The 26,320-nt window shown below is 38.3% G+C and overlaps 1 protein-coding gene and 1 long non-coding RNA gene across 3 annotated transcripts in view; both read left to right on the top strand.

Moving 5' to 3' along the window:
- The window catches only part of LOC125785655 (uncharacterized), an 85,432-nt gene extending 59,239 nt beyond the window's left edge, over nt 1–26,193 (top strand). The window contains exon 2 of the long non-coding RNA XR_007427974.1: nt 21,784–26,193. This is a non-coding gene — a long non-coding RNA (uncharacterized LOC125785655). The remainder of the gene's footprint in view (nt 1–21,783) is intronic.
- vps54 (VPS54 subunit of GARP complex) lies at nt 585–26,193 on the top strand. Of its 2 annotated transcripts, XM_022674489.2 has the most exons (24): nt 585–692; nt 3,760–3,947; nt 4,915–5,156; nt 5,964–6,045; nt 6,253–6,287; nt 6,414–6,545; nt 6,986–7,371; nt 8,279–8,405; nt 8,743–8,772; nt 9,182–9,289; nt 12,119–12,174; nt 12,334–12,430; nt 13,137–13,519; nt 14,540–14,663; nt 15,523–15,704; nt 15,923–16,035; nt 16,900–16,963; nt 17,766–17,871; nt 17,973–18,060; nt 18,884–19,005; nt 19,294–19,374; nt 19,558–19,665; nt 20,442–20,536; nt 20,969–26,193. In XM_022674489.2, exons 2-24 carry the CDS (start codon nt 3,791–3,793, stop codon nt 21,072–21,074), a joined length of 3,024 nt encoding a protein of 1,007 aa, XP_022530210.2. In that variant the 5' UTR covers nt 585–692; nt 3,760–3,790; the 3' UTR covers nt 21,075–26,193. The 2 variants fall into 2 exon arrangements, with proteins under 2 accessions (XP_022530210.2, XP_022530211.2); XM_022674490.2 differs by lacking the exon at nt 8,743–8,772.
- Nucleotides 26,194–26,320: the final 127 nt, after the last annotated feature.

The raw sequence follows: 26,320 nt of genomic DNA, 5'->3' as shown, positions 1-26,320 counted from the left end.
GTTACAAAGTAATTATTTTGAGATAGCAAGTCATTATTTTGAGATACTAATTCATTATTTTGAGATACTAATTCATTATTTTAAAAGACACTTGTTATCTCAAAATGACTTAGTGTCTCAAAATAATGATTTACTATCTCAGAATAATGACTTACTATCTCAAAATAATGACTTAGTGTCTCAAAATAATGATTTACTATCTCAGAATAATGACTTACTATCTCAAAGGAGATAACAGTTTATCTAATAATAAGAAAAGTGCTAAATGGCGGGAATATGCTTCTATATTAATGTTTTAAATTTAAATGTAAAAAAATCATAAAAATAAAGAAAACAAAATGATTAAAAAGAGGTGCGTCCAAACGTTTAACTGGTGCTGTATATGTGTATATATAGGTGCATACCCATACATGTGTGACTAGTGTTTTAACGTGTTAACCTGCCAATCAACACTATTAAGATTATCATAGGTTAAATATTAAAGTATTAGCTAGTGTGCTTCTATCACCTGATTAGAGAGTATAGTAGTAAAGTAATCTTCAAGTGTACAAGTGCAGTTGTGCTGCAATTGGAACACGGCCTCTGAGTTGTACGATGCTCTGCTACCCGGCGGCCGTTGTTGTGATGGTGACCGAAGCGGAGCAACTTTAGTCGGTCATGTTTCTCCGCCGCTGCCGCTCCTTACACAACAGGTGAGCTGGCGCTTTAACCCGGGGCTGGGTAGCTTATAAACCGCTGCGTTTCTATTCAAAACCGGGTCTGTTTAATTAGAGATCCGGGGTCTGAAACTGGAGCTGTCAGACTGCAGCCGCCGGACTATGGGGTTAGCTTTAGCTTAGCCTGCTAACGCTAAAAGGCTAATATGTTAGCTTAGCTTAGCTTAGTTTATCTTAGATTACGTGTAACGTCAATGGGCTGATATTGACCGGCTATTTCGTTTTTTAAAAGCTGTTTCACAGTTTCTACGTTATAGTTTAAGAGTTCGGACCACAATAGGAAGGATTAATACGTAAAATAACAGTAATTTGGCGGTTTTGAGATTATTTTACGTAGCTTTAGCAGCTAGGTAGGTTAGCTATCCTATTTTAGCTTAGCTAGCTTAGCCGCTTTGCTTAGCCTGGCTGCTGATTGATTGGGATGAACTTTGTGGATATAGATCTCTCTCTTTTTCAGTTTTATTTCGGCTTTTATGCTGTTTTTATATATTAATAAAACTCTTTAGATACAATATCATGTGGGTTAAAGACTTGTCTATTCGTGCACAGTCTGTTAGTCAGCTTAATTTAAGTGAATTATACTGTTAATTTGCTTAACTTGTTATATGGCTAAGTCTGGATTTCTGAATAAATGGATAATCTTGTTAACTAGAGAATAAAGTGTAAGTGTGTGTGTGTGTGTGTGTGTGTTAGTTATCAGACCTCTGTCTGGTCATATAGTCATGTGTTTGTTGAGTTAATTATTTAACATCTGACTTCCATCGCTTCCACAAGTGGTAATGCCATTTAAACTTACCACTATTATTAGACAAAATAGTGGCTTTGTCACTTATTGACAACAAGAAGTTGATAGTCTGAATAGTTTTATGTGTATGACTGTAAATGATGATGCACTATATTGACTATTTTGCCAACAGTATTCATTCGCTCACCCATCCAAATCACTGAATTCAGATGTTCCTGAATCACTTTCATGACCACAGGTATATATAATAAAAGCAGCAGCTAGTTTATCTGCAGACTGTTTCTACAAACATTAGTGAAAGAATGGGTCTTAGGCTCTCAGGAGCTGCAGCACCTGTGCAACAAGTCCAATCGTGAAATTTCACTACTCACTACTAAATATTCCACAGCCAACTGTCAGTGATATTATAACACAGTGGGAGAGACTGAGATTGACAGCCACTCTGTGCTCTGTCAGTGTAAAATAACAGAGCGGGGTAGCTTTAGAGTTCATCACTACACACCTCCAAACTTCATGTAGCTTCAGATTAGCTCATCACTACACACCTCCAAACGTCATGTAGCTTCAGATTAGCTCATCACTACACACCTCCAAACTTCATGTAGCTTCAGATTAGATCATCACTACACACCTCCAAACTTCATGTAGCTTCAGATTAGATCATCACTACACACCTCCAAACTTCATGTAGCTTCAGATTAGATCATCACTACACACCTCCAAACTTCATGTAGCTTCAGATTAGATCATCACTACACACCTCCAAACTTCATGTAGCTTCAGATTAGATCATCAACACACACCTCCAAACTTCATGTAGCTTCAGATTAAATCAAGAACAGTAGAGTGTAGAGAGATTCATGGAATGAAGAGTTTCTGTGGCTGAGTAGCTCCATCCAAGCCTATATATGGAAATGATTTGCAATAATAAAACTGTATTCAACAATTGAATGCAACAGAGACTCTAATACCTTGTTGGACCACCTCTCAATACACCCTGGATTTAAATTTGAGACGGTTGGGTATGGTGTAGGTTTTACAGGTTCTTTATGGATCCTGCAGCACATTTACCCACAGATGTTGCTGCAGCTGGGGCTGTAGATCCTGTTCTACACTTATAGGTTGAAGCTGAAGTTGGAGTCCCAGCTGCTCTTATAATAAATGCTGGATTGGTGATAAATCTGGAAATCTTGCAGGACACGAAAGTGCTGTAATCTGTGGAGACATTTCTGGAAAAAGCATTATCCTGCTGAAAAATGCCAGTTGGATGTCTGGATATAACATGAGAGACAACACAGCATGTGTCTGCAGTACTTTCTGCACATATCACTGAGCTTTTAGTGTTTATATCACTACAAAGCTCCCCAGATCATCACACCAACAGTTGGAGCAGAGTGTTGTTACAAAACAGTGGCAGGATTGCAGTGTTCCTCACCACAAGGCTTCTATACTTAAATCTGGTAAAGTCTGGATCTAACAGTCAGTGATCTCTCACCAGGAGGTACACTACCCAAAAGTAGCAACTGAAAGACTTTTTACAAGGCATAAGCATTTTTACGCTCTATTGTGAAAAAAAAAGGCCCAGTGTCTAATCAAACCACACCTGTAACCGTTTACATATCTGCCGAAACTAAATGCCAAGATTTGAAGCAGTCTGGGGTGTGTGGTATTTCTTGTTTTTTTTGTTTAATGCTCATTTTGAGTCATCAGTGTCTGTCGTATTTCCTCTGAACATGTGACACAAGTTGACGCTCGCCCACAACTGAATCAGAGTTAAAACATCAGCTTCTCTGCAACTTGTTTCACTTCCACTTTTAGGCGGAGAATTCAAAAACCCTGATAAAATAACTCTCAGCAAAAACAAAACACTGTAGATGCCAATCTGTCTTTCCTCTACATTCTCAAGACACTTTATTGGAAACCCCCATCTTTAGGCTCCTCCTCGCTGATGTAGAGTTGGCGAGATGCACTCACTCGATGCTTTATCAGAAACCCCTTCTTTGGAGCTATAAGGTCATTGTTTCTAATAGTGGCCAAACTGTAAGAGGAAACACAAAGTAGAGTGGGTGTTTCTAATGAAGTGACCACAGTGAAGGGAAGCACAATGCAAAGTAAGGTAGGGGTTTTTTAATAAAGTTGCCACACAGCGAGTGGAAACACAAGGTAGGGTAGGTGTTTTTAATAAAGTGGCCTGTGTGTCTGTTCCTAAACCACTCACTTACACACTCTCTCTCTCTCTCTCTCTCTCTCTCTCTCTCTCTCTCTCTCTCTCTCTCTCTCTCTCTCTCTCTCTCTCAGCTGGCTGCTGGTGTGAGGTAGCCGCTCTGCGATGGCGTCTGGACCGGGCACGACGCCGGTGGCCCAGGCCAGCGCGGGCAGCAGCGGCCCTGATGGATTCTTCCGGAAGCCCAGAGAGGCGGCCGGTTCCTCCAGACACTACAGACCCCCTCGCTCTCTCCCTGACGTCTGTCCCAAGGAGCCCACCGGTGAGGTTCTATAAACACTATATAAAATGTTTTACCTATATTACCTATAATTTACCAAAATTTTACCTGTATAACCTATAATTTACTCATATTTTACATGTACTACCTATAATTTACCAATATTTTACCTGTACAACATATAATTTGCCCATATTTTACCTATACAACCTATAATTTACCTGTACTACCTATAATTTACCTATATTTTACCTGTACAACCTATATTTTACCTGTACTACCTATAATTTAATCATTTTTTACCTGTACAACCTATAATTTACAGATATTTTACCTGTACAACCTATAATTTACTTATATTTTACTTGTACAACCTATAATTTACTTATATTTTACCTGTACAACCTATAATTTACCCATATTCTACCTGTACTACCTATAATTTTAAAAGCATCAGAACTACCCTGTGATGATATAATACAGTAAAAAATCTAGTCTTAATCTAATCTACAAGGCTACATTACTGTCTCCATCCTAAATATACAGAACTAGCAGAATTAAAAAAAATCAGTATAGAATTTTTGCTTGTTTATTTATAAAAAGATGGATTTAAATGGATATAATTTATATGTCTTTTTAGTATGTGTTTATTTTATGTTAAAATGGGCTGCTTGGATATCCTTGTTTCAATAATATTTAAAAAATAAAAAAGGACAACTTGAATGTGTGGTTTTTTTTTTTAAACACTGCATTGCCATAGTATCGTATCGGGACTCTGTATCAGCAGATATTTTTGGTTGAGATGATGAGTTTGTGGTGAGGTGGGGTGGTGATCATCATCTATCGTTCATCATCCTGACCTCACTAATGCTTGTCTTGATGCTGAATGAAATAAAGTCATCACAGCAATGCTCTGCAATATCTAGTTCTCTGGACAGTAGAGAGAGTTAATCAGGATAACTGTCTATGTTTTAACTGTATTTAACTCTGTAATGCTGCTGCTGTGCAGGGGAAGCCCGGGGGCTGTGTGAGGGTCCGTCGGTGGTGGCGGATCAGCACCGGTGGACGGTGTATAACTCTAAAGTGAACCTGCCGGCCGCCCTAAACGACCCGCGCCTCGCCAAACGCGAGTCTGACTTCTTCACCAAGAACTGGGGGCTGGACTTCACCGAGACCGAGGTGATGCCTTCATTCTACCTGCCCAACATAACGGCCGAACACTTCAGCGAGTACCTGCAGGAGACCGCTCAGGTGAGATGAACACACACACACACACACACACACACACACACACACACACACACACAGTGCAAAAAATGATCTAGAATGGAAAATAACAGTCTTTTATTACATACTGTTTACATATTTATGTGTGTTGTTTCTGTTACACAAATACCTTTGTATATATCTTCAAAAAAATCTGTTTGGTTATAAAAAATAGTTCCATTGCTGCTCTGTTTGTAGCTGCGCTGTTTGGTTTGTAAGCGCTGCATCGTTGCTAGGTTACCTGTATGTGGCAAAGTAATACATGGAGAGCTTCAGTTACAGTGCATTACCGGCTGATAACGGCACTCATAGAACGCCTCTCAGCCAATCACATTGCAGGGTCGGAACTAACTGTGGTGTAAGAAATCACTTTATTACTACACATAATTCACAAATTACTTAATTTATTTATTTCACACGCTCTTAATCTCTCACTCTGTTTATTACATACTGTTTACATATGTATGTGTGTTGTTTCTGTCACACAAATACCTTTGTATATATCTTCAAAAATATAACTTTATCGGAGGTAGATAAAACCTTCGTAGCTTTCAATGGAAGCCATTTTAATCACATTTTATCAAAAAGGGAAAAAACAGTGAACTTTAAAATATTAAATACATACAGAATTGCTATGAAACATATATGTGTTTACATATATGACGTACAAAAATATATATGTATTATTGCATATTATTGTAGAACTTATTCTTTCTCACACTCTGGCTGTGCAATATAGCTACAGTGTATATAATATAATTTTGTTTTTGTTTCATTATGTATTTGTTGCAGAGGGAGAAAATCCACGAGAGGTGTAAGAACATTTGTCCCAATAAAGACGATCTGTCCGTGCCCAACATCACAAACAACCACGGTAAACTGCAGTGTGACTTTAATATAAGTATATTTAACAGTTTTGCTTATTATCTGATTATTTTTTTTCTATAAACAGCCTCGCCAAAGTTATACGTTAATTCATGTAATAATGTCATAATAATGTAATGTGATATTTGTAATATTTTTAAATGTATGCATTTGGATAATAAATCGAATCTAATCAAATGTGATGTTAAACTTGTAGATAAAGCCAAAGAAGAGCTTGAGCAGGTGCCTAAGGTAAGACCCGGGTTTGTGAATCTGTCCATCCATCCATCCCTCCATCCATCCATTAATTTATTCGTTTATTCATCTCAATCTCTTTACGTTCAGTTCTGATATATCCGGCTGTTTTTCCTCCCTCAGATCTTCATGAGGCCGGACTTCGTGCTGAACGACCCCGCCACATTCAACACTGTGTTACCGTGGTCTCACTTCAGCGTTGCCGGGGGGAAGAACAGTCGAGATGGTGCGTCGTCACGGTTACTGCAGGAAAAGGTAAATTAACCACGTTGAACAATCTCACCCCCTAATGGACAACTGTACACATGCTTGTCTGGACAAGCTCCAGACAAGCTTCAGACTAAGTCAGTAGATTAATATTACAGGCTGTTTTTTTTTGTAACAGGAGCTGTTCTCCATCTATTACAGCAAGTGAAGCATCATTGTGAATCTGAAGCTGATTTTTTAGAATGCATTTGCTATTTAAAGTTATTTGGCTAACTGGGAAATACTTAGATTAGTAAATACAATCCACATTCTTCCACCTGATCCTTCTCTTTTTCTTCCTCTTTCACTCTGATGCTGAAATGCTTTCGTTTTCTATGGAGTTTTCTCTTTCGGTTTAGTTTAACTGAAATGCATGTCAGTAACAGTCTTAAACAGCCATTAAGTCAACACAATTTTATTTATTTATTCTCTGTCTATCTTCTCTCCAGTTGAGTCACTATCTGGATGTGGTGGAGGTCAGCATCGCCCGGCAGATCTCTCTGCGCTCCGAGGCGTTTTTCCACGCCATGTCCTCCCAGCACGAGCTGCAGGACCGGCTGCGGGAGACGGCGGTCGCCGTGGCGACGCTGAGGGCCCGGACGGCGGTGATGGACCGGGTGATGTGCCGGGGGCCGCTCCAGGCTCTGAAGGACACGGTGACCCGCAGTAACTGTGCCAAGCTGCACGGAAAGCTGAAGCTGATGGCGGCTGTGCAGCAGACGCAGCCCACCGTGCAGTTACTGCTCTCCACCTCCGAGTTCGTGGGGGCGCTAGAGCTCATCGCCACCACCAAGGAGGTGCTGCAGCAGGAGCTACAGGGCATACACAGCTTCAGGTACATATAAACACACACACACCACATACATTACACACAAAAAATATTTATGGCCCATTTAGAACAAAGTTAATGTCTTAAAAAACTGTAAATGAGAATCATAATTTTCAATAACTGATTTTGTTGGAAATTGGTTGATATACTGAATTTCTGCGTCAGTGTTTCAAATGGAGCCTTTAGAATACAAAAAATTGGCAATATTTTTGGATTAGCCTTATTGATAATAGATTTGGGTTCTCTAAAAGGCATTATGTACAGATTTATATATTAATATATTTTAAGTGTGTTTTATCGAAGTATCTGCGATTATTTCTAGAATATCCCATATGTATGTCTGTATGCTGTTCATATTGTCGTGGCCATACAAAAAAAACTTTTTATTTTTGCCATTTTTGCTGTTTCTGAGTCTAAACTTTTGCTGTCCATGTCCATGTTTTTACCTGTTTAATCTTTTTATATTGTCATGGCTGAACAGAACTCATGCGCAGACATGCGCAGATGCAAACAGTGTACTGTAAAAAATAAAGTTGGTGAAAAGGTGGTAAAAAAAAAAACAAGCAGGGTCAACACCGGTAAACAACAGCAAGAGGGAGTAAACATACCAAACACGATAAACAGTCCAAGGGTCATACACAGGCAAGCAGAATCAGAGGGTAGGCAAAAAAACAGGGTAGATTAGTAGTGTATTAGTAGTGTACATGTGTAACAGGTGAAATCAATATTCAGGTGATTGACTTCCTGGTAGTGCTGTGTGCACTGTCCACTGTTGTTGGTAATATTAGCCTTCTATGATTGTAATCCTGGTACATACATGGCACTGTGTATCAAGGAATGTTAAATACCTGTATCTCCAGTTTACCTGTGTGTAATAATGTCTCATTTGTTTCTCTTTCTCTCTGTTTCTCAGGCACCTGGGCTCTCAGCTGTGTGAGATGGAGAAGCTGATTGATAAAATGATTGTGGCTGATTTTACTACCTATTCCAGAAGTGACCTCAACCGCTCCTTTGAGGACGACAGCCAAGTGTTGGAAAAGGTACAGACACTTCATAAAACACAAAAACAGCCTTTCACACTGTGGATTTATTATATTATATTATATTACAGACTGCTTCTGTTTATTATTAAACTGTAGCGCAGTGTACATCCTGTATTATATTAAATAAACCCTTTTTTAAGAGTCTGTAGAGTATTGTACAGATAATATTACTGATCTGAGCTCGACTGGGCTGCTGTTAGAAAGCGCGTGGGCTCGGGCTGCAGTGGTTTTGGGAAAGCCACTTCAGAGCGGAGAGTCTGGATGTAGGTCAGTAGGTGAAGTGAGTAAGCTTACACTGGTTTGGGGTTTGAAGCTGTGGCTCTTTTTGATTTAGGTTCCAAACCACAAACCGGCGAATGAGAAGGTTGGTGTTTAGAGCTGCATGAACTCTGTGTAACGTTTTCTAAATCAGTACCAGTGACCTGCCGTCATACCAGCCAATCCTTACCTCCTAATTACAGTGAAAACAGATCTGAACGATTTATCTCTTATGTACCTTTTATATAGGTAGTATTATTAAATTAAGTTGTGATTTTTTTATAATTGGTTTTTAATTAACCATGTTTTATCAATTGTTTGCATGTAATTATGAAATGAGTAGTAGTATAAAAGCTGTAATTTAGCAGTATTTAATTATGTTTTGCATTTTTTTTCATATTTGTTTGTTTATTCTAATTATTTGTAACTTGAAAGATGTTTAGTTAAATAATATACATAGTGATTGTCTTTAAATAATTAAATAGTTGATTAATTGGTGTGTGGTACGTTTTCAGGACCGTCTCCAGTCTCTGGTGTTTGGTTTACTGAGGCAGAGGAAGCTGGATTTCCTGGATATTTACAGTGAGGAGATGATGCAGGCAGCTAAAGGCATCGTCAGGCAGGTAAGACTTTCTAGAGCATTTTAGGATTCAAGAATAAATGCTCTGAAATAGAACACTTTTTTTATTTAGAACACTTTTCTTCTAGAACATTTTAGATTGCATCTTCATTCTAGAACACTGCAGTTTATTCCAAAGCGCTGGTTAATTGTAGAGCACTGTTGTATTCTAGAAAACTGCTTTATTTTATAACCTTCTACAATGCTGTTTAATTCCAGAACACTGCTTAGTTCTAGAATCTTCTGTATTCTTTAACAGTGATTAAATATAGAACCTTTAGTATTGTGGAACACTGCTTTGTTCTATAAACTTATACAATGCAGTATTGTGTAGGGCTGGGGCGACGCATCGACATAATCGACGTCATCGATTACAAAAATACATCGATTTGCATAACGTGCGTCGGCGCGTCGTAAACATGGCGGCGCCTGTGGAGAGCATTAGAGGTTAGATCGGGCCCAAAAATTCCAACTGGCTGTTTTCGGGCTGTTTTAATGAGCGAAATATGATCAGAATTATGTTAATTAACACGGTAACATAGAAGCATAGAACTATTATTTAATTAAAATGATTTTTAAGAACAGCTAAACACAGTGCTGCAGGTCAAACGCGGAGGAGTTCACGTGCGAGAGAGAGAGAGAGAGAGAGAGAGAGAGAGAGAGAGAGAGAGAGAGAGAGAGATTTGCTTGTTCTACTCACAGGTGAAGGTTCTCTTTGATCTCCTCGTGCTCATATTCTAGTCCCATTCATAATTCTGCAGCTCCCTCAGTGTTTTCTGCCGTATTTTGCGGCTAGCGCGAGCGCTTACAACTGACACCGCGGACCGCGAGGTGCCGCCGCGTTTGTGCCGAATCCGACTCTCTGCTGAATCTGACTCCCGCTTCGCGGACAGAATCGGCACAACACCCCCGCTGTAGAACTGCGGTAGTGAAAACAGCGCTTATAAATAAATTAGTTTAGTTTCACTTTCAGTTTTCGTTATTTTTTAAAAAATAAAAATATAATTAAAAAACAGACGCCTACATCTCGGACTATTTTCTGGAGCCCGGGTCGGATTTACGGGCGGGCCTCGGGTCATGTCGGGTTCGGGCAGAGAATCTAAGCTCTAGAGAGCTTGGACTCCGGAGAGCAATCTCCAGCTACAAAAAAACGCCAGCGGGCATCTAAAGTTTGGGAGCATTTCACGCAAAAGGGCAACAATGTGGTCCTCTGCCATACGTGCAAAAGGAGCACTTGAAGCGCAAACATCCAGGAGCACTATGTCAACAGGGTCACACAGTAAGTTACCGTTTACATCAGGGTCTCCGCGGGTGTCCTTAAAAAGACTTAAGGCTGTCTACCAAAGGTTTTAAACCTGCCACAGGCAGAAATTATACATTTTTGGTTTATATTTGTGCATGGCATTTCGCAGTTTCCAGAAACAGTAGCATTATTCATAAGTTCAGGTGTTTAGCTAAGCTAGCTGCCTTAAGTTATTTTAGCTAGCGCCGTCGGCGCTGCGGTGTCACACCGTTTTCTGTCACCGTCGGAATTTTGTGACCAGTGCTCACGGTTATGAGCGTTCATTGGCAAAACGGAAGCTTTCTATACCTACACCTTACCCTCAGCCCTAAACTGAACCGTTTTGGCCAGTCGGGGTAAACATTAGAAACGAACACGTTTCGAATCGGCCAGTGCACCGGTCTGCTGAGAACTACTTGCCAGTGGTCACAAAATCTAGCGGTCACAGAAAACAGTGCAACACACGGTTGTGGTGTATGGGAGCTTATCCATTTTTAGCGTTATAGATCTAAACAACGTGCTGTACATGTAAGTGATTATAAGTGTGGGGTTTGGTTTAGTAGGCTTGTGTTGTTGTTGTTGTTGTTGTTATTATATATAAATATAGTAATTTATCGTTTGCTTTAAAACGTAAAATAATTATTTAAATATGTTTCTCAATGAATAGATTAGTCGACTAATCGAAAAAAATAATCGTTAGAATAATCGTTTAAAAAATAATCGTTAGGGACAGCCCTAGTATTGTGGAACATTTTAGAATGCATCTTCTTTCTAGAACACTGCAAGTTTTTTGAATATCCTTCTACATTGCTGTATTGTGAAACACTTTTATTCTAGAACATTGTGGAATGCATCTTAATTCTAGAACACTGCGGGTTTATTCAAGAGCACTGCTTAATTCTGGATTACTGTTAAATTCTGGAATACTGCTTTTATTACAGAACTCTGCATTTATTTAAGAACATTTTACGATGTAGTTTAATTCTTGTATGCTGCTTAGTTCTAAAAGCTTTTGTATTCTAGATCACTGCAGTATTATAAAACACTGGGTTTATTCCAGAACACTGCTGCATTGTGGAACACTTTTACTCTAGAACATTTTAAAATGCATTGTAATTTTAGAACACTGGTTATTTCTATAACACTGCAGGTTTATTCCAGAGCACTGATTAATTCTAGAGCACTGTTATATTCTGGAACACTGCTTTATTCCAAAACACTGCACTATTCTAGAATGTTCTAGAATGCCGTTTGATTGAGCACTACTGTATGTTAGAACACTGTAGGTTTATTCTAGAACACTGCGGTATTGTGAATAATTTTATTCTAGAACATTTTGTCTGCATCATACTTTTAGACCACTGGTTAATTCTAGAAAATTGCTGTATTTTAAAACTCTGTATGTTTATTCTAGAACACTGCTGTATTGTGGAACACTTTTATTCTAGAACAGTTTGTTCCAGGATGCCTGTTTAAGCAGTCTGTACAGTAGATTTAGTAGGTTGGTTACTGTAAGTTAAAGTGATGCTTGTCTGTTGTTCTGTTATTCAGTGTGTGTTGAGATCCGTGTCTCAGATTGAGGACATCGACACAGACACTGTGGTAAAGTGAGTACTCTCTGTTCAGCTGAACATTTACAAATATGCACACATGCAATATTTATTCATTATACAGTACTGTTTACACGTGTTTCCTGTCATTATATTATTCATTCAAAATGTGTGTTTATTTCATTCATTTATAATGTGTGTGTATAAATGTTTCAGGCTGCAGGATCAGATGAGGTTGATGAAGTTCTCTCAGTGGTTTGAGTTGCTGCAGAACGTCTTCGAGCATTTTGTTCTCTTCCTCACCAGAATCAAGGTACAGAAACTAACCCCTGTGTTTAAACCTATTTTTTGGGTGTATTCTAATGTTATATAGGGTTAATAACAGGTAGACGCTCTCACTGATCACTGACTTTATTCTTTATATGGGTTTAGTGTTCTAATGTTATATAGAGTTCATTACAGGTAGATACTCTCACTGGTCACTGACTTTTTATTATAGTTTATTGGGTTTATAAATCCAATAAAGTTAATTACAGGTAGACACTCTCACTGATAACTGACTTTATTCTTCATGTCTCTTTTGGTTTAGCATTCCAATGTTATATAGAGTTAATACTCTCACTGATCACTGACTTTATTAATGTTTATTTTGGTTTAGTATTGTAATGTTATATAGAGTTAATTACAGGTAAACAATCACACTGATCACTGACTTTATTAATGTTTATTTGGGTTTAGTACTTTAATGTTATATAGGGTTAATTACAGATAGACACTCTCACTGATCACTGACCTTATTCTTTATCTTTCTTTGGGTTTAGCATTCCATTGTTATATAGAGTTAATTACAGGTAGATACTCTCACTTATCACTGACTTTATTCTTAAGGTAGACACTTACTCTCACTGGCACTGATCCTTTATTTTATGTGTATTTGGGTTTATAAATTCTAATGTTATATAGAGTTAATTACAGGTAGACACTCCCGCTGATCGCTGGCTTCCTGTTTGTGTTTGTAGGCCACTCTCAGCGTGATCCGTAACGTAGTTCTGGAAGTGCTGGACAGTTGTCAGAGGAGCCGCATGGCCGACTCTTCTTCTGCGATTGCCGACGGGAACTGTGGTGAGAATGAAGACGAGGATGAGGAGCATTCCGGAGGCTCGAGTCTTCGTCCCGGAGAGGCGGAGCTTGCGTATCTCACACACGAGGGGCTGTTCATCAGCGATGCATTAAATGAAGCAGAGCGGCGCAGCAGCACAGCCGCACCGTCAAAAACGCAAACGCAAACCCGAGCGGAGACGTCCGGGAGCGACTCGGCCTCGGGAACCACAGAGTCTTCATCCAGCAGAGAGCAGACCACTAACACTACCTCCTCCCTGCCCACAGGGGGCACCACCTCCATGTAAGTGAACTGATTGTTACATGGGCATGTAATTCATTAATTTAAATTACAGTTTTAATGTGATTTTCAAAATGGAGTAATTGCGATTTTACATACAGACATTTTCTTCATCTTTTTAATCCTAAATATCCAAAAACGCTCCTCATTTCTGAAGTGTTTATCCGTCCGTCTAAATTAAAACCTACCGCTTTTAAAAACTGCGGAGTCATCGCTCTCTGGTGAGGATCCGTGATTAATGATAGAAAACAAAAATAATCTCTCCTTTAAAGTTTTTTCTGTGATTTAAAGTCCATCCATCAGTGTCCATCAGTGTCTGAGTTTGTCTGCGGTGTGTGTACATGAAGCCAATTGTTTTATTTTTTTTTACAGATAAATCTAGTTTTTAACCATTTTTTGTCATCTATACTTTGATCAATTATAATCGAAAAATCTGATTTTTTGTGAAAAAATCGATGATTATTTTTTAGGCCATAATCGCCTAGCACTACTTTGGACCCTTTTTTAGTGATCTATAGATGAGCCGTCAACCGTGCCCTGTGCAGCTTGATTTCAATGTGTCTTTGCTATCGTATCCACGGAAAAAGTACACCTTGCGTGGCTCAAAATGTGCAAAGATGTTGCTGTGTTGCCTAGATAGCAATGGACGTCTGACGGTTGACTGTTGTCAGGGTTCTATTCAGTTAGTAGCGCACCTGTGTTTTCCGAAGATTGCAAGCATTGCTGACACAGATGTGCAAATGCACACAATTCCAGTCTTGTCTATTTCCCGTAGTAGAGAAGTATTGCCAATAGAATAGGACTCTATCTGGAGCAGATAAACAAACATGAATCTGTTGACACCATCAGTTTTCCCAGGAATGGGCTAGAGGGCAGGATAAACTCTCTCTAATGCTCTTGATTTCTGAAAAAACAGAGAATGAGCAGCTGTATGAAGTGTTTCCTGTATTGTACTTGTGTTTAAGTGTAATTAACATCTCTCTCTCTCTCTCTCTCTCTCTCTCTCTCTTTCTCTCTCGTTAGTGAGGATCTGATGCCGTCTGATCTGGAACTGGGCCGAGTGGCCAACAACATCCAGGAGCTCCTCTACACCGCCTCCGACATCAGCCACGACCGCTGTGTTAAAGTCCTGCTGGCTAAAGCCAAGGTACACACACACACACACACACACACACACACTCTTACACACTACAACATGCTCATCACTTTCATTACAGATGGCAGTATTCAACCCGAGCATTATAATAATTATTCTTCTGTCTAATGTGATACTGATTCTTCATGTTCATTTGATTCTTTTTCTTGTGTTCCTTCTCATGTTTTTGCATTTTTTTTTTGTTTTGTGCTTTCTTAATCTGATTATTCTTATTTTGATGATCATTTTACAACTTCTGATTCCTTTTTTCAGTTATTTTCTTCTTTTGATTAAATGGATTCTTCTGGTTCTTGTGTTCTTCTTCTTTTAATATTTTTTCTTGTGATGCTTTTTATTCTTTTGATTCTTTTTATTCTTATTCTTCCTCAAATTTTTGTAATTCACATTTTCTTGTTGTTCTGATTCATATTCTTCATCTGATTCTGATTCATCTTTGTATTCTTCTGCTTCTTATGATTCCTCCTCTGATAATTTTCTTGTTAATTATTTTGATTCTTTTTATTCTAATTATGATTTTTGATATTCTGATTGGTTTTCATCTTCATTTGATTCTTCTTTCAACTCTTCTTCTGATTCGTCTTCTGCTTCTGATTCCTCTTCTTAGACTGATTCTTCTACTTCCTCTGCTTCTTATGAATCTCTTTGATCGTGTTCCTCTTTGTCTGATTCTTCTTAACATCAGTTTTGATTAATTCCCAGATTTAATGCATCTAAAGGTTTATAATTTTATACATATTCAGTACCTTCATCAATTTTAAAGTTTAAATGAGAGAGAAATGGAAGTCTGGACCTGGCTGTGGGATCTTTATAAGATAATAAATAAATAAATGAATAAATTGTGTGTGTGCAGGACTGTTCTCTGGAGCGTCTGAGCTCGGCGGAGTTTGTGTGTGTGAGCCGGGCGGTGGAGGGCTTCGTGAAGGAGACGGAGGCTCTGTGCAGCAGACGCAGCGTCAGCCTGAGGGGGGCGCTGCAGAGCCAGGCCAACCGCTTCGTCCACCGCTTCCACGAGGAGCGCAAAACCAAGCTCAGGTACACACACACACTATCAGTTACACCAATAAATCAATTACTCCTGGTATATACTGTTACACTGTACATACTCTTACTGTATATGGCAGAAAGTAGAGTTTCTAATGAAGTGACCAACAATATGGTGCTGCATACAAACCTGCAGTCATGTGACCGTCTGTATTTATTAGTTTTTTCCTGTTATGATGTTAAACTGTGTGTGTGTGTGTGTTTTACAGTCTGCTGCTGGACAATGAGAGATGGAAGCAGGCTGAGGTTCCGGCTGAGTTTCAGCACCTGGTCGACTCCATCGCAGACGGACACATCACACTGCCTGAACGCAAACCTGCAGGTACACACACACACACACACACACAAATAATAATTATGTTTAATATTGCTTAATACATATTGTAAATAAAAAGCTGTATGAACAAAAACTAATAAAAAGATAATACTCTATCACAGGATAGTACTAAATATACATATATATGGAAGATTAAAATTAGAAATTAGAGCTGGGCTATAAAAAAAAAAAATCTTCGATACATATATTTTTTTTAATCGTTTTTTTCCCTTACTAAAATCTCCTAAAAGTCGCTAGAAGTCGCTAAATGACTTCATTGCCTAATTTGCATAATACATGTTTTTGAAGCTGTAAAGAATTAACATTGTGAAAGAGAAAAAAGTGAGTAAAAAACACTCTAAATATGTTAGAAATTATACAAATAAACTCCAACAAATGAACAACTTCTGTTGCTTTTTAAATAGGCAGTCACTCTCAAAATAACTTTATTTTTACATAAATTACATAAATCAGTTTTTTGCCGTTTTGTTAAATGTTATTATAAGAGCAGTTTCTTATTTTTTTTTTTTTTTAGCTTTCTTAAGTTTTCTTTATTTTCAAACCTATTATAGACCAATTGTTGTATAGCTTTTTACAAAGAGGGAGAGGGAGGGAGAGAGGGGCGGGGCTGATTAATCGCCCATCTCTAAGTGAAATCTAATATAATTCAAGATTTTTTGTTTTCATTTATATAAAAAGCTGTCCTTGATTATCTGAATCGAAGATAAACAGATTTTGAGTCCTTATCTCATCATAGAGTGAATTACTGATTATATAAACAGAGGTGAATTGGCTGCAGAGATAAGAAGGGCAAACACAGACTGATAAACTGATAACTCCGCCGTGATTGAATGATGGATTTCTCCGCAGGAACGGAAGACAAGAAGCCCAGTGACTTCCTGCTGGTTGACGGGCAGAAGTATGCGGTTGTCGGGTGAGTCAGGACAGTGTTTATACATATATTTTGGAATGCACTGAATATTTGGTGACCTAAAATGTCAAATAAGTGAAAATAACTGAAAAGCTTAAACAGTTTAAACTAAACAATGGCTTTTATTCAAATTATGCCTGCTGAGATGATTAAAATGTCCAGTGTTGAATATATATAATTTTCAGTGGTATTTTCTAATGTTTTTTTTTTTATTATTTTAAAGCAGGACAATTTTTTTTTAAAGCTATTTAATTTATGCATTTATAAGACAAGTGACAAAATTAATTGATGATTTAACCTTAAAAAAAAGACGTGTTTTGATAGTTGGCGCTGGCCAAAAAGTTTTGATGCAATGCTTTTTTTAATAGATAAACTACACTAAACTAGGCTAAAATTAGATAAACCTTTATGGCTTTGCTTATTTTAATAAGAGTATTAACTCTTATCCACTATGAGACGTGGATCGCCAGTTCAAATCCCGGTTATGCTACTTCTCCTTCAGCAGCCGGAGTCAGAGAGAGAGTACACTCGGTCATGCTGTTTCTCTCTGAGTGGGTACAGCAGGTGGTGCTCACTCCTAGAGTGATGCTGGTCAGCACAGGCGTCTGTTAGCTGATGTATCAGACACACACACACAAACACACATCCATATAACATATTATTAATATAGCATAATACATATTATTAATGGATAGTACTAAATATACAGAAGTAAATATATGTAATATAGTGAAATATATCTCTCTATCAGAGCTACATCATACATCATAAGTTTACATTATTTTATCCTTTATATTGTGTTTAGGACGGTGCTGCTGCTGATCCGGATCTTTCTGGAATACTGCCAGTGTGTGAACGACATCCCGTCCATCACCACTGACATGCTCACACGCCTCGCAGATCTACTCAAGGTGTGTGTGCTCATTCAAATATGTGGCATACAGATACAGTTTTCACATTTTAGTGGGGGCTTCAGTTGAATTGCATGTTTTTTTGTTTCATATGATTAAAGCACTTCAACTCGCGGAGCTGTCAGCTGGTTCTTGGGGCCGGAGCTCTGCAGGTGGTGGGGCTCAAAACCATCACCACCAAGAACCTGGGTAAATAACACACAGACACACACACACAAAATAAATATGTTAAATTAGGTTTGTGTTCATATTGATTGCTCCACCTTAAATGGAGCAGCAGTTAATATAGATGATGGTTTTTGCAAAAAAAAATAAAAAATAATTTAAAAGCATGAAAATGGGAGAGGTAGTTTGGGAGGGGCACTGGGTGATGTATGGGTTTAGGGGCGTGGCATAAGGGAGAGCTAATTGGCTGTGTGACTCTGATAGCAGTAAGGCGCAGATAATTGGACGTCAGCGGGGGAGGGAGTATTATTAGTATATGACTGATTTGCATATTAAACATGGGCTGCAGAGGGCGCTGCAGAGGCTGAAATTACCATAATTTAAGCTTTTTATAAAGTTTAGGAAATGTTTTTACAGTTTTAAGAAGGACTGGCATGTTTCATAACTTCAGAGAAACACATTTCAGCTAAAAAAACATGTGGGTTAGGGTTATTGGCTCTTTAAATAACAGTTTTTAAAAAAGTGTTTAAGATGGAAAGGGAAAAAAAATGATGCCAATGAAGGGTTAACTTCAGACTGTAATACTACTAATAAGTTGTTTTTATGTTTTTCTGAAGTCAGTGTTCGCAAAGGTTTTTGATTTTTGTCAGCTTAAGTTAAACACAATTAAACTGTGGGGTTTAAAAGAAGAATGGAAAATTCCCCAGTGCTGATATCAGGCTTCAGTATATGAGCATGAGCTAAAAAAAAACTATTATTTATAATGACTGAGCCAATATCTAATAATACACCATAATAATATACCTGAACTCATCTCACTTTCTCTGTCTCTGTCTTTTTCCTGCAGCTCTCGTGTCTCGCTGTCTGCAGCTGGTTGTTCACTACATCCCCATCATTAGAGCACACTTCGAGACCAAACTGCAGCCCAAACAGTACAGCATCCTGCGCCACTTTGACCACATCACCAAGGTAAATGCTCACACACAAACGTACACACTTATACGGTACATATTTAATTACCTACTGTCTCTATACAATCACTACAACCACCAATCTCACCATGCTTTCAAATAAGAAGGCTAGCATCTGCCTTAAACAGGTCACATACAGCAAGTGCTTATGAGTCTAATGAGTCTTTAGACAGGTTCAACACGCTTGCAGGAGAATCATGATCTGATGATAATGGACTAAGATTTATGTGATTGAAACTTTTTTGGTGTGTATGTGTGTGTGTTTTTTTTGTGTTTGTATGTGCAGGACTATAACGACCACATTGCTGAGATCTCAGCTAAACTCGTGGCCATTATGGACGGCCTGTTTGAAAGAGTGCTATCAAAGGTAAAAACATAAATAAATAAACACTACAGCAACACCTCACCTGGTAAACTATACAGTGACAAACTGCATAATCAAGTGTATTGGAAATATACAGAGACTGATCACCTATGCGTAATGTGAAGATAATTAACTTTTTGTGGTATGTAATGTTTTATAATGTGTACGTGTTTTCCTCTCTCTCAGTATGAAGTGAAAGCCCCGATGCCGTCGCTGTGTTTTCGTAATGTCTGCAAGCAAATGGCCAAAATGCACGAGGCCATCCACGATCTCCTACCTGAGGAGCAGACACAGGTAAAAAAAAAAAAAACATGTTTAGCCATCATATATAGATTTTTTTTTTGGACTATAAGATGCACTTCAAATCCTTTAATTTTCCCAAAAATCGACATTACGCCTTATAATGCGGTGCACATTATGTATAAATTCTACCAGTCAGTAGAGTTTTCAGTGAAGTTTCTCCAGCACTGAGGCTGGGTGCAGCAGCATTAGCATTAACCGCTAACCACAGCGCTAGTTCTTTCGCCATTCAAAGGTGAGTATATTGGACTGTAGTCTTCGTGTTTTCCATGCTGAAACAAGCTACGTGGGAAGAACTGCTAGCTGATAGCACCCTGGGTTCCTCAGTCTAGGTCTATCAGGCTCCACTTGCATCCCACTAGCACTATGGTTAGCGTCTAATGCTGCTGCACCCAGTCTTAGTGCTGGAGTAACTCACGCTTAGACAGAATATTAGAAATCTAAGCTTACTGTAAATAAACGGAAGCGCTTTACTCACCCAAATAAACAGTTTTCAGGAGAGAATCTGTGTAGGTTAACATCCAGCACTCGTTTGACTTTAAAAGAAAATATATAGATTTTTTGTTTACTTATGCGCTTCCCCATTAGAAGGGAAACATGGCAACATCTTTGCTCACTTTGATGTAGCATCCTTACTAGTGTCACTTAATTGTTGCTTACGCCTAATCTGGTGTGCCTTTTGTATGAAAATAGAACAGAAAAAAACTATTATTGTGTGTGTGTTTGTGTGTGTGTGTTTGTTTGTGTGTGTGTGTGTGTGTGTGTTGTAGATGTTGTTTCTGCGGATCAACACAAGCTTTAAGATGCACCTGAAGAGGCAGCTCTCTCGACTGGGGGTCATAAACGATGGTGGTCCTCAGCAAGGGTGAGTCCATGCCCTCCTTATTGTAATCGATACTGAAATGATTTGATTACGATTTTTTTAGAAATTATTCAGTACATCATGTAATCTCAACATTTGCAAAAAAAAAAAAAAAAACATTTTATACTTAATATTTCATTACAAATCACAATCTGGTGCATCATGAATTTTACCAAGACTTGATTACATTATGATTCTTTTAGAAATTATTCAGTGAACTTAATCACAGGTTTTACCAAGATTTGATTTCATTATAGTTGATTCTTTGGAAACAAAAGAACTGGTTCAGTTTTGATTCTTTCAGAAATTATTCAGTGTATCATTAAATGTCAGATGTCAGATTCTTTGTTCATATTCAGTTAATTACTCTATTGATTACTCTATTTAGATTTGATTTTATTTAGAGTTAACCCCTTCCTCCCCTCCCACCTGCAGGCTGGTGGTGGTTGACGTGGCCTTCTACACAGAGAACGTTCAGGCGCTGCGCTCGCTGGAGCGTTTGGACTTAAACATGCCAGAGATCTGGGAGCAGAAGAGGTGATGACCCGCAGCCGGGCCAGTGAGGGCCTTTCTGCCTCGTCTGTCGCCATGGCGACCTGCCCCGCCCCGTCCTCTTCCTCCGGCATCCTCACTGACGGTGATGAGGACGGGATGATGGTCCTGCAGGAAGAGGGATGAGAACACTCGTTTTTTTTGGAAAATCAAACTGTTGTCAGACACTGTTAAAGAAAACTCAAATCTCTTTTTACCTCCTCGCCCAGGAGCTCGCCCACGCTCCGGCAGCTTCCTGCCCCAACAAGAGTGTGTCTCCCTGGGCTAGAGCGAGCAGGACAGTCCCTGGAACTGCAGCGTTTGGTGATGGCAGTGTACAACCTCATGTTTTACTCTACAGTACAGGCCTAGCGGAGGTCGGCCTTTGGGGGACCAAATCAGGATAAGCTAAGTGTTGGTTAAAGGGGAAATCTGGAGTTATTCAGCCTGATCTCTGTCTGTTGCATCTGTAGCATTTCAAATTATCAATTCAGATTATTAATTTAACCTAAAAACAAAAAACATATCACTCTGAATGCAGAGTTGCTTTATACTAGACTACTTATAATGAGAACCAATGGGAACCATTGCTTCAGTCCAGGCTTATAATATACAGCAATAGACTGTTGTTTCAATCCTGATATCTGATATACAGCTCTGGAAAAATGAAGAGAGCACTTCAGTTTCTGAATCAGTTTCTCTGATTTTGCTATTTATAGGTTTATGTTTGAGTAAAATGAACATTGTTGTTTTATTCTATAAACTACAGACAACATTTCTCCCAAATTCCACATAAAAATATTTTAGTCATTTAGAGTATTTATTTACAGAAAATGAGAAATGGCTGAAATAACAAAAAAAGATGCAGAGCTTTCAGATAATCTCAAATAATGCAAAGAAAACAAGTTCATATTCATAAAGTTTTCATAAAGAGTTCAGAAATCAATATTTGGTGGAATAACCCTGGTTTTTAATCACAGTTGTCATGCATCTTGGCATCATGTTCTCCTCCACCAGTCTTACACACTGCTTTTGGATAACTTTATGCTGCTTTACTCCTAGTGCAAAAATTCAAGCAGTTCAGTTTGGTGGTTTGATGGTTTGTGATCATCCATCTTCCTCTTGATTATATTCCAGAGGTTTTTAATTTGGTAAAATCAAAGAAACTCATCATTTGTAAGTGGTCTCTTATTTTTTCCAGAGCTGTATGTATGGGCAGGTTCAAACCTTGGTTATGTGGGGAGAGAGCGCCATCTAGCCACCCACAGAGAGCAAGGCCAGTTGTGCTCTTTCAGGGCTCTGGCAGATGATGGCAAGCTGCATAATCAGGATTCGGACCAACGATCTCCAAATCATAGTGGCAGTGCTAAACCTGCTGGACCACTCAGAGCCCCATTCAATGTATATTCTAATTAATATTAATGGGCAATAAAAAAAATTTAAAAACTGACTTTAAATTGAAATAAGTTGGGCCTTATTTCAACCCTGAATTTAAATTTATGAATTTAAATAGAAACTAAACTAAAAATCGCCTTTTCTAATAATAAAAATGAAAAGAAGGTTATTTCAGCCCTGATCTACAGTCGGATCTTTATGCTACAGATGTTCCAGACAGAGATAAGGCTGTGAAACTACGAGAGTATTCCTTTAATCATAAGCAGGGGAACTCTGTGAACTATTTTGGGAACTATTTTCAGTTTCAATCAGTTTTGGGCTAAAGCTCAGTGCCTCCTCACGTGCTGTCAACCCAGCACGCCTCTCCGCTCTTGTGCAATTCTGTCAGATGATTATTAATATTATTGTTATTAAATGAAAGAGTAAAATAAGGTTTTTTGACATTTATATATATGAAGAAATCTCGGGGGGTGCAGTGCAGCGAGCTGTGCTGCCTCGTGGGTTTAAAACATGAAACTGGATAATTTATTTTGTTCTTATTTTCTACAAACAGGACGCTTTTACTGAGATTTTCTGTTTGCTCTCTTTTTTTATTGTCTTTAAACTCTAAAGCCACTGAGGACAAAGGTGAACTAGCATTACTGCTCCACTCAAGGGATTCAGACTGATTCTTCGCAGAGAGTTTGATTCAGAATGACTCTTCGCAGAGAGTTTGTTTCAGAATGACTCTTTGCAGAGAGTTTGATTCAGAATGACTCTTTGCTAAGAGTTTGATTCAGACTGATTCTTCGCAGAGAGTTTGATTCAGAATGACTCTTTGCAGAGAGTTTGATTCAGAATGACTCTTTGCTAAGAGTTTGATTCAGACTGATTCTTCGCAGAGAGTTTGATTCAGAATGACTCTTTGCAGAGAGTTTGATTCAGAATGACTCTTTGCTAAGAGTTTGATTCAGACTGATTCTTCGCAGAGAGTTTGATTCAGAATGACTCTTTGCAGAGAGTTTGATTCAGAATGACTCTTTGCAGAGAGTTTGATTCAGAATGACTCTTTGCAGAGAGTTTGATTCAGAATGACTCTTTGCAGAGAGTTTGATTCAGACTGATTCTTCGCAGAGAGTTTGATTCAGAATGACTCTTTGCAGAGAGTTTGATTCACACTGATTCTTCGCAGAGAGTTTGATTCAGAATGACTCTTTGCTAAGAGTTTGATTCACACTGATTCTTCACGGAGAGTTTGATTCAGGATTAACTCTTTGCTAAAAGTTTGATTCAGAATTAGTGACTCTTTGCAGAGTTTGATTCAGAATGACTCTTCGCAGAGAGTTTGATTCAGAATGACTCTTCGCAGAGAGTTTGATTCAGAATGACTCTTTGCAGAGAGTTTGATTCAGAATGACTTTTTGGCAGAGAGTTTGATTCAGAATGACTTTTTGGCAGAGAGTTTGATTCAGAATGACTCTTTGCTAAGAGTTTGATTCAGAATGACTCTTTGCTAAGAGTTTGATTCAGAATGACTCTTTGCTAAGAGTTTGATTCAGACTGATTATTCGCAGAGAGTTTGATTCAGAATGACTCTTTGCTAAGAGTTTGATTCACACTGATTCTTCGCGGAGAGTTTGATTCAGGATTAACTCTTTGCTAAAAGTTTGATTCAGAATTAGTGACTCTTTGCAGAGTTTGATTCAGAATGACTCTTTGCAGAGAGTTTGATTCAGAAAGACTCTTTGCAGAGTGTTTAATTGAGAATGAGTCTTTGTTAAGAGTTTGATTCAGTTTGCAAAATTCCATCCATTCTGAATCAAACTCTTAGCAAAGAGTCACTAATTCTGAATCAAACTCTCTTCAAAGAGTCATTCTGAATTAAACTCTGCAAAGAGTCACTAATTCTGAATCAAACTCTCTTCAAATTGTCATTCTGAATTAAACTCTGCAAAGAGTCACTAATTCTGAATCAAACTATCTGCAAAGAGTCATTCTGAATTAAACTCTGCAAAGATCCATCCATTCTGTATCAAAGTCTGTGCAAAGAGTATGATTAATAATAAATGGATCTTTTCAGAGACTTTGATTCAGAATGACTCTTTGCAGAGAGTTTGCTTTTGAATGACTGTCTGTAGAGAGTTTGATCCAAAGATCCATTTATTCTGTATCAACATCCTTGCAAAGAGTATGATTCATAATAAATGGCTCTTTGCAGAAAGTTAAATTCAGAATGACTCCTCGCAGAGAGTTTGATTCAAAATTATTTTTTGCAGAGAGTTTGATTCAGAATGAGTCTTTGAATCTGCTTTTTTTTTTCTATTATTGTCAAAGAAGGGTTGGTTCCAGTATTCTGTCTGTCTGTGTGTCTATCTGTCTGTCTGTTTGTTTTTCTGCCTGCCTGAAAGCTACACTGCAGGGCAATGTATGATACTGTGTTTAACAGGATTTTACCTCTTTTGGAAATGATTCACTGCATCGTAATCTTAGATTTTACCCCAATTCCATTTATTTGGTGTTTTATCAAATCTCACTGATTTAGCTGTGATTGAATTCCATTATGATTCTTTTAAAAACAAATCAGTTGATTGTGGGATGTCCTATTTCACCAAGACATTATTCAGTAAATCATTGTATCTCAGATTTGATAAAGATTTGGTTCGGTCATGATTCTTTTGAACACAGTTCAGTGCATCATAAAGTGTCAAATTTCCCCAAGCTTTTAGGTATGAAAGTATGAATCATCTGCAAATGATTCAGTTCATCTTGACATGTCAGATTTTACCAAAATTTGATTCAGTTATTCTTTTGAAAATTATTTAATAATCAAAATTTGCTAATTTAATTTAATTTTTTTATGTCCAAACATTTGTGGACACACTTTCTGTTGAATGCATTGCTGACACAGATGTAAATGTCCCTGTAGAGAATAGGACTCTATTTGCACCATATATAATGTCAGGTGTGGGTTATAGAGGGATATAAAGCCCCCAGTATTGAGGTGTGGAGCTGTGGAGGAACTGTGTTCTCTGGAATGATGATTAAGCTCCATCCAATACATTTGGGTGGGGAAGTGGTCATTCAGAATCTCTCAAACCCGCACAGCAATGCTGCAACATCTAGTAGAAAACATTCTGAGACAGATACTCCAACAAAAGTCACAAGCAGGAGAAACTCGTTTTAATACCCTTAATTTAAGAAGAAAAAGTTAAACTATCCCAATAATTTTGTCCATACAAGTGCATTACTGCTGTTCAGATAACACAGCACATCTCCAGTATTCAAGAAGCTGCTTTGGGTCTCTGTGGGTCATTTCCTGTTCTCAGATCAGATCATTTTAATTGGAGGATCATTATAAAAGCTTTCAGTTAATTGTTCAGGCAGAATCACAGACAGTAGGTTTCTTCTGTTTTCCGTTTGTGTGTTTCTGCATTCTGGAGGAGTCTGTTCTGATCCTGTTGGCATTAAGTAAAGCAGTATGAGTGTCTCGGGGTCACCTGAGGTCAATCTGCAGTTCTGTCGTGTTCAAAAGTGCCTCCTTCTGATTTCATATCAAAGATTCCTCACTTATAGCTGTGTGTGGGTGTGGGTGTGGGTGTGGAGGGGGGGGAGGAGTAAGAGTGTGGGTTATTGGAGTTCCTGATCAAGAGCATCATAAACCGTACAGCAGCAGCAGCAGAGATTTAGAGGCAAGCTCTGTGTGAAGATGTGAGGACTGCAGAAAAGACTTAAATAAAGAACTCCTGTGGAACAGATTTGTCCAAACTGGTGTCTAGTTTTATTCTGCTCATTATATGTTTCATACGTTTTATTTAGAATAGCAGAAAATTGAGGCTCTGAAATGGCACAACTGTCTAAGTGCTGTCCTGATCTCTAGTGATG

This window comes from Astyanax mexicanus, chromosome 21 (genome assembly GCF_023375975.1).
Source record: "Astyanax mexicanus isolate ESR-SI-001 chromosome 21, AstMex3_surface, whole genome shotgun sequence".
NCBI classification, from domain to species: domain Eukaryota; kingdom Metazoa; phylum Chordata; class Actinopteri; order Characiformes; family Acestrorhamphidae; genus Astyanax; species Astyanax mexicanus.
Note: the sequence above shows the minus strand (reverse complement) of the source record. Positions and strands in the feature narration are given on the sequence as shown.